The sequence below is a fragment of the Salvia miltiorrhiza genome, unplaced genomic scaffold (genome assembly GCF_028751815.1).
Source record: "Salvia miltiorrhiza cultivar Shanhuang (shh) unplaced genomic scaffold, IMPLAD_Smil_shh original_scaffold_217, whole genome shotgun sequence".
NCBI lineage: Eukaryota > Viridiplantae > Streptophyta > Magnoliopsida > Lamiales > Lamiaceae > Salvia > Salvia miltiorrhiza.
In genome coordinates, this window is record NW_026651503.1 from 615186 (window position 1) to 624664 (window position 9479).

A 9479-nucleotide genomic window follows, 5' to 3' on the forward strand; every position below is an offset into this window, starting at 1 on the left:
AAGAGCATATATCCAAATAAAATCTAAAATATCATCTATATGTCGGTGAAACTTGAATCAAAAACTTCTTTCTAAAAAGACTCTTGGTACCTTAATTTCACCATTTAAACTATGCTTTATTAGAGTCTTTTTTGTGCCTTGCTTGTTTGAAACATTTCATAATTTGCTTGTAAACTATTATAAAATGTTGGGTGATATATTCCCTTGAAATGAGATACATTGAAAGGATATTTAGCTGAACTTATAAGTTATTTAAAATAACTTATAATTAAGTTGTTTGAAAGCTAATAAATTTTTGAGAAGTGATGATCCTGAACAAGTATGAACAGATATAGGGGATGGGAGAACACACCTGATTCAAAAAATTTCAGTTTTTTACCTGGTTCGTCTTATTAAAGTGTTGAAGGATAAAATGATCAAATAAGTTCAAAATTAATCAGTTCATAAAAGCAAATGTTAAATTAGCTTGAGTTATGTTTATCGATCCATCACTCAAAGTACATCACCTCGATCTACTTCCAGGGTGTATTTATTTAAAGTTATACTCCATTTGTTCCATTTTTTATAATTTTGGTATTTCCACGAAAATATGTTATTCTACTTTTGGTCACTGCCCCGCACAAATCCTTTATTTTTTATTCCACTATCTCAATTATTACAATATTGACCCTCATAACACATCAAGGAGTGGGCCTATAAAGGGGTGGACCGGTACGGTATGCCAAAAAAAAAAACGTCATACCGTATACCATACCGTAAATTTTGGTATGAGATTTTTCATACCATTACCGTACCAAACTCTTCGGTATATCGAAGATCGGTATGCCGAAAAATTCAGTATGAATTTTTTCATGCCGATATCGTATCAATAGTGCAGTATACCGTACCAAAATTCGGTATACTATATTTGACAGTTTACCAAAATTATTGGTATGTTATTTCATGTCTAAATTATCAAAATTATTAATGAATTTATATTTTGTAAGTTGTCATTAATTCTTTAATAATTATGATTTTTTATATATATAATTTATCACTAATTATATATATACATATATAATTTATTCCAATTGATATGGTATGCCGGTTCGGTATATACCGAAATAATCGGTATATAACGGTATACCGGGGTATGAGAAAAATTGATACCGTTATCGTACCGAAATTTTTTGGTATGGTACCATGCCGTACCGAAATTTACGGTATACCAAAAATTCGGTATTTTCGATATTTCTTCGATACGATAAGTGTGGTATACCGTTTTTTCGGTATTTTGGTCCACCCATAGGCCTATTTCCAATGTCCCAACTCATTCTTAATACTTCCATTAAAAAAGTGGGTTATTTTCTTCATTCATAATACATTCATTTAATATTTATTAAAATTCGTATTAATAAAAATAATGCACAATTTTATTCACCTACTGTTGCTTGCTGGGATGTAATAAATATTAGTGAACAAAATATAAAATCTTACATAGCAATATTTAGATTAATTCAAACTATTTTTATTTTCAATTTCTATGTTGTACATGTAAGACTATCTAAATAGATATCGAATATTGGATAATCCGATAATCAAATCGAACAATTCGGATTTGATTGTTAATTAATCGATTTTTTTGATTATCGGTTCGGTTTCGGCTATTAAATTTTCAAAAATTTCGGGTATCAGTTAATTCGATAATCGATTCAGGTTAACTGAATAACCGATTTTTATTAAATTTAATCGAACTCATCAGGACCACGAATTTATCCAACAAGGTGATGAATCAACCGTAGATCTTGGTGATCCAATGGCTGAAAATGGTTCCTATTTTATATTTTAAGAAGTGTTTTTATTTTAGCCTCCCTATATATATATATATATATATGGTGTGGTTCTAGAGAGAACTACATTATTTGTGAGAACGGAAGAACCATCAATGCATTCACTGTAAAAATTAATGCATTCGCTGTTAAAATTAATGCACTCAAAAAAATAAAAAAAAATTGCTCCCTTCAGGATTCGAACCCAGGATCTGCATTCATCCAACAAGATTATGCATCCACCGTAGATCTTGATGATCGAATGGCTGAAAATGGTTCTTCGTTCTTTTTTTATTTATGGTTCTTTCCTGAACCTCTCCCTATATATATATATATATATATATATATATATATATATATAGGGAGAGGTTCAAATAAGAACCACTAAATAAAATTAGAACGGAGAACCATTTTAAGCCATTCGATCATCAAGATCTACGGTGGATGAATGCAGATCCTGGGTTCGAATCCTGAAGGGAGCAAAATTTTTATTATTTTCGGATGCATTAAATTTAATAGCGAATGCATTAATTTATATAGCAGATGCATTGATTTTAGTGGTTCTTATGTTCTTACGATAAGTGTGGTTCTCATTATAACCACATCATATATATATATATATATATATATATATATATATATGATGGGTTTGTTTATTATAACCTTTGATTAAAAGCGGAGTGATTCACCTGTAGTATGCGAAAGATCGAGAGAGAGGTGAAGATAGTGAAAAGCAAAAGAGAGGATGTTATATTACTGAGAGCGTGTCTACAATGGAGAATGTGTTCCCTATTTATAGAAGTTTACAATGGGGGCAAATAAGTCAATTTATATTTGCTACGAGCCCTAAGTTAGTTGAGAAGATTCTTCAGTAAAAGTTGTCAGTAATTCGTACATCCTCAGCCCTGATCCAGCGCCGACACTCTTCAGCTCTGGGATTCCCTCCGTAGGTGCGTCAGCCCCGTCTGATGAAGCGAGTTATCGCTTCTCTGTTTGTCCCAGCTCTGACATCCACTCCCTGTTGCGCTCCTCTGGTCAGGTCAGCTCTAGCTGTGATAGAATCCCTTGGTTCCGGCCTAGAGGTCTCCACTACGCGTGCTTTCCACAAAGGGTATCGATCCGAGGCTTCTTCACTCCTTAGGTTCCAGGGCTGGAATCTCCAAGGCTATCTGATCTGTTTTACACATATTTTACTCCTCATCAATATATATGTGTGTGTGTGTGAACCACATCTTTTTATGAGAACGGAGAACCATGAACAAATATATAAAATACATGAACAAAATAAAGTAAGACATAGACATCGTTATTCATGTGTTTATTATTTATGAACAAATACATAAAATACATGAACAAAAAACAGTAAGACATTAACATCTTTGTTCATGTTTATTATTAGACATGAACATCTAATTTGTTCATGTGTTTTTTATTTATGAACAAATATATAAAATACATGAATAAAAGACAGTAAGACATGAACATCATTGTTCATGGTTCTCCGTTCTCACAAAAAAATAAATTCTCACAGGATCTATCTATCTATATATATGTATGTATGTATGTATATACATATATATATATTAGTTATAATTATTATTTTATTTTTATCATTCAAGCCCTAATTTCAAAATTTAGTTAAAATAAAAAAGAGTCTTGGTATAGTAGATAAGTCCTTGTATTTATTGGAGACCTAGGTTTGAATTCTTCAAATAGCAAAATTTGTGTGTTTAATTTTTTAAACGGGTATTCACATATCCAAAACAACCGAATCGATTATTGGATAATCGGACTTTCAATTCGATTCTAGAACGGTTATTGAAATAATACCAAATTCAATTTCGGGTAATCGAAATTTTCGATTCGGGTAATCAACTCCGATCCGATGGACCGGGTCTACATGCATATTCCATTGGTTTCAAGTGAATTCCTCACTTTTTGAATTTAAAACAACAAACACATTTTGTAAATTTCCATTGGTTGAGGTTGAACGATTGAATTGCTCACTTGTTGAATTTAAAACAACCACCACATTTTGTAAATTTCCGTTTGGTTCAACAATATAGTATATAATTCCTGAGTTGTTGAATTAATTAAAACAATAAATTAACACACCAAAAAACACAGAGAGTTAGAATGTAAAATATATATACTATGCAGTGGAAGATCCATTCATAGGAACATGCAAGAACTAGAATGATTGTTTGGTCCCCGGTGCTCACTCTCTCTCTGCATGGGAAATGGACACAATACTGTAAATAAATTTAGCCCTTTTTAGCAAACGCTTATATATACATACATCGCCCATTCGCCCTCATTTCCTAATAAACCAACCCCACCAAGTGCGTTTATTAATTATTCTTCTCTCTAGCTCGAATGGAAGGAAGCCATCAAGAGATGCAGCTCTTCTCCGCCGCATCGAGCGAACTCGACCTCCAGCTATCCATAAGCCTGAACAAGCCCGCCGCCTCGGAGCGCGTGGTGATCAGGAAAATGAGGAAGGCGGCGGAGTCGAGCTGCGTGGAGGCCCTCAAGTGGCAGGCGGCGGAGCAGATTCGGCTGGCGGCGATGGAGAAGGCCTACGCGGAGCGCGTGAGGGAGCTGACGAGGAGGGAGATGGAGATGGCGCAGTCGGAGTTTGCACGCGCGCGCGCCATGTGGGAGATGGCTCGCGAGGAGGTGCAGAGAGCCGAGAGGATCAAGGAGAGGATCGATTCCCTTTCTGCCACGTGCTACTCCTGCACGCACAACAACTTCACTCCTTAAAATCTGCTAACTGCAATTTTTTAGGTTTTATTTCTCCCAGGTTGGTGGTGTAATTAATGATCCCATCGATCATTATGTTTCTTTTTAGCTCGACAGGCTAGCGCCTTAGTTTAATTTCATTGCTGTATTGAATTCGAGTCTTTGACTAGCACATGTACCATGAAGAAAGATCAGTTTTTCATGTGCAAAAATAAATGCTTCTTGATATATATGGTATTCAAAGTTCCATGATGTGCAAAGTGTACCGTTAAATTCTTTTACATCATGCTTCCCATCATGATCAGTTAACATCTACCCATTTTCATAACTCATTCTGACAAATTCATAAGCAATCGCAGGACTTTTTCTGTGTATATTTATATATATATAGATTGAAAGGTGGGTACGTAGAGACCAAAACAATATACTAGATTGATTACTACTCTAGTCAAAAAGGAACAGCCAGTTAGCTAGAGTGGTCCTTCTCTTCATCTTGGAGTTTGTACATGCAGCTTCAGTTAAGATTTTACTGTAAATTTCTTCAATCATCTGAGTTTGGCCGTACGTCTTCATTTTCTGGTTTTCCCATATTTTTCAAACTTAATTACAATGTAAATTCTTATAGTCATGATCAACGGGTTGGGTTGAAATCTTTGATACAGACGTACTAATTAACAGAATTGATCTGTTGTTGAGAATTCATCAAGACACAAATTGATCGATGCACATAGTTAGCTGGCTTTATCATTAATCTCATTCATACATTAAGAATTTTTGGTCAATATCAAATGAGTTTTCAATCTTGTCGAAGACACAGCATTTTGGAGGCAGCCTTGTCTGTCCACGATGATCATAATTTTGTAATGCAAGTAGATAAGTTAGTCATAGAATGTGAGCCAAGTTTCAAAAGGTTATAGTCATGTGGGACAATTTTTGATATTGTACCTACTCTTATTCATCAATGGCCTAAATATAATTTATGGCCCAAAAATTCGAGCATTTTTCAACTTACCTGAATTTAATTTCGTTTACCTACTGAAAATCCGACGAACGGGGTGTCGAATTAACTCGCCAGAATCTTGTGTGGAATATACAATAAATTAATAAGGGGAATTTAAATGTAGTTAATTTGTTTTCACACGAGAATCCGACCAACGCATTCTTTGATTTTGGATAAAGTAATTAAACACACATTTACTAAAAATATTTGAGAATTTTGAAACAATATGCACGTCATTATTTAAAAATGCCCCATACCCTATAGGTCTTGATTTGAAGACCATGGGTAGATATGAAAATGTGATGATCGATACTTGGAGATATGGTGAATGCTGTAGAGATTGGAAAAGGCAAATGAATGCGAACAAAAAGGAGACAAATAATACATGATAGCTGTATAAAATTTGTATTCTAACTGTTAAACTTTAGTAAAAATTCGCCCGAGAAACCAAACACCCACTACCAGTGTCTGGGATCCAACACAAAATATAGAAACATTTATGGATAAGATGAGTTCTAATAGCATCCCATTTGACATGTTTCTGATTAGACATCTACGTATTTTTTTCCCCTTACTACTATCAAGGTAATTGATTAAATATTTATGTGAGGTAGAGCAATTAAAATTTGGATGGGAAGCTACACACATTTGGAAAAGAAGTAGGACCTATGATGATCAACACGGTAATTATGACAAATCCTTAACATTTTGTCCTATCAAATTGTCAAGATGTGCAACACACACACAGTTGTTTACATAATCCAAACAACTTATATCCATAGCTTTAATCGCTGTAACTGTTGAGTTAATAATAGAGTACAATAATATTCCATTATGAAAGCTCGAGATTTTGATCATGTGACAAACATTTCCAAGTTGGGGGATCACATGGATCTGCGTTGCAGTGGCATGAATTTTGGAGGAAAATTTCCTGGTTAGGAAAAAAGAGGTGATGATTTAAGGATGATTCATTAATTAGAGCCATTTATAAAGGTAGTGTAGAACATGACAGCATCACTTTTTTGAAGGTGGGCAAGTTTTCATTTTTTGTGGGACTCAATCACTGACAAAATGGAAATGGGGATAACACCATGGCTAATTACAGAGCTCATCCGGATCTGCTTTATTACTGGAAACCAAAAAAGTTGTTGATGATTGATTCATTGAATGAAATATTTTGGTCCATTGAAATTAAGGGCTTATGATCACAAAGCAGCACTTGCAATGTTTAGAGCATAAATTATTGTTTATTGTGTCCTCCACATTTGATGGAAAATCTTGGTATATATATATATATATATATATTCCTATTTCCACACATGTGATCATATGTAATATTGATGCTTACACAAATATTGTCGTTTATCTATATCTATAAAAGAGTTCCATCATCTCTTTCTTTCGCCTGCTCTTTTCTCGCGATTGAAATTGTTTGTTTTTGCTAAAATAATCAATTTTCTTTTGACTATATATAACTACGGCCACTTCACTAGAAATGGAATATCTCCTGGGATCTTTGCTGTTGCCCCAGGATTTCAAAATATATATGCACTCTCATTTCATATGATCTAATTAATCATTATCTCGATCTCATCCAACCATTTTACAATAACAAAAGTTAGCTAGATTTTAAAAAAAAAATTAAGAAAAGGAAAAAAGCAATATGTAGTTTTTGAGAAGATTGATTGCATGTTTGTATATTGAGTGTTCAATATACTTGACATCCCTTCATTTTGATTAATTAAATGTCAATTTGTGTAAAAGATCTCGATTAAGTTTCAATCTAATAAGCTAAAAGTTGAGTTGATTTTTCAAATCTTTCCCTGTCCCAAACTAAATAATTCATTGAACAAGACAAGGAAAAGATATAAATATAAAGATCACCTGGGACAATGCATCGAGTAGTTAACATCAAAGTTGAATTAGTGAAATTAGTAACATCATCTATATCAATCAGAATAATGGTAACATCGTGCTCCATACTAATCAAGCAACTGCTCGTTGAGATCGCAAGTGTGGATCACTTCTCCGCAAATAGAACTAAAAATACAAAACCTTTAATTTCGTCTATCTCATTTTCACTGTTACAGGCTTAGCTCAAGTGGCAAAGCATGTAATTCTAAAAATTCTTTTCTCATCTTTGTTGGTATAGAGATATTTTTCCATCTTTGTGTGGTGTAGAGGTTCCCATTTTTATGTGGTGTAGAGGTCTCACTTGCGTGCATGTTACTTATTTGATTATATATATTAGATATATACCTCTTGTAATTCTAAAAATTCTTTTCTCATCTCTTGTGTGCGAGTTGCTTATTTGATTATATATTAGATACCTCTTGTAATTCTAAAAAAAATAAAGGGGTAATGGCAAATAAAAAATTACGAACTATTTCGAAATTATAATTTTAATTTGATTTTTGAAATGTGACAAATTAAATCATCACATTTTCAATTTTTACAATTTCATCTTGACAATTTTTTTTTTCGGTCATCAGAGTGCTGAATTGGAGTTTACGAGGATATATTAATAAAAACGACATAATTTTTATGAGGGCTAAACGACGCCGTTTCATATAATTTTAATCAAAAAAAATTCTCAAATTATAAAGAGACTGTACTATATATCATGTATTTGAACCAAATTTCCAATATTCAATAATTTTATTGCAAACGATGTTGTAACATGAATATTACGTGGCAAACTAATCCATGTAACTCTAACTCAACAATCTGATGATCGAAAAAAAGATGAAGGAACGGAATTGCAAATATTGAAAATGTGATAATTTAATTCGCCACACTTCAAAAATCCCATTAAAATTGTAATTTTAAAATAATTTGTAATTTTATTTGTAAAAACCCGTAAAATAAATAGTTGTTGTTAATTAACGTTGTAAGCAATCAAAATGAAATTTTTTTAAGGGCAAAGGTGCAGATTCCCCCCTGTAGTCCACCCCCCTAGAGCTTTTAGCCCCCCAAACTCGGTCAAAGCGCGTTGACCTCCCCAAAGTCCCGGAAAAATGGTGCAATTAAGTCCAAACCATTGACGGGCGTTTAACGCCGTCTTCAAATTTTTTTTTTTTTTATTTTCGCTGGGCCCCACCGCCAACAACCAAAATACGCGGGCTTTGTATGAAAATAGAGGAGACGAAGAGTTTCTTCCATTCCATTCCAAAACTAAGAGTTGCAGAGGGCAAATCGACGAAGAAGAAGGGTTCGTTGGTTGCGGTTCTGTCGATTCCTATCACTAGTTCCAAATTAAATCGAACTAAACTCTGGAAAAAAGGTAAGTAATGGCTAATCTATATCTCTCCATTTTTTTTTTCAGAACATGCATGTACTGTGGGATTGAGATTCTGGTTGGTGAGGGATTATTTTTCATTTGGTGTATGAAAGCGCAACATAAGTTATGTTGTTGCTTTTTCCTGTTGTTGTGCAGCATGTCGAATCCTGAAGTTATATTTATTTTGAATTGGTGGGGTATATGGAAAAAAAACGATGAGAATGGTGAATGGATGTATGACGGTTATAACCATAAGGAGATTAAATCCTCAGTAGAAAAAATGACTTTAGATAGGATCGTATCTGAATTTGAGGACTGTTATGGTTCTAAACCTAAACTAGTGTATGCGGCAGACGTAGATTATCCCATTGATAAGGGTCTAGTTCCCCTAAGAAATCCTAAACAGTGTCATAAGGTTCTTGATTACCTAGAATTACTTGGCTATGAAGAGATAAATTTATTTGCAGATCATGAAATTGATGTGATGCCTACTTTTGTACCACTTGAGATGTTTTTAGAAGAAGATGAAGTTCTTGATAAGGGGGTTGAGAATACTGATGCTAGAGAAGATTAGGATGTTGGTAATGAGTAGGATAAGGGATAGGAAAGTGCTTGCTGATCACTGGAAGAGTGAATGGTGCCCTAA

At 33.8% G+C, this 9479-nt stretch overlaps 1 protein-coding gene across 1 annotated transcript; it reads left to right on the top strand.

Moving 5' to 3' along the window:
• Positions 1-4001: 4001 nt before the first annotated feature.
• Positions 4002-4805, top strand: LOC131003476 (zinc finger protein SHOOT GRAVITROPISM 5-like). The gene has a single exon (XM_057929957.1). The coding sequence runs from the start codon at positions 4185-4187 to the stop codon at positions 4572-4574; it is 390 nt and encodes a 129-aa protein (XP_057785940.1). The 5' UTR covers positions 4002-4184; the 3' UTR covers positions 4575-4805.
• Positions 4806-9479: the final 4674 nt, after the last annotated feature.

Coding starts and splice junctions, on each gene's coding strand:
- LOC131003476 (XM_057929957.1), top strand. CDS start 4,185: ATGGAAGGAAGCCATCAAGAGATGCAGCTCTTCTCCGCCGCATCGAGC.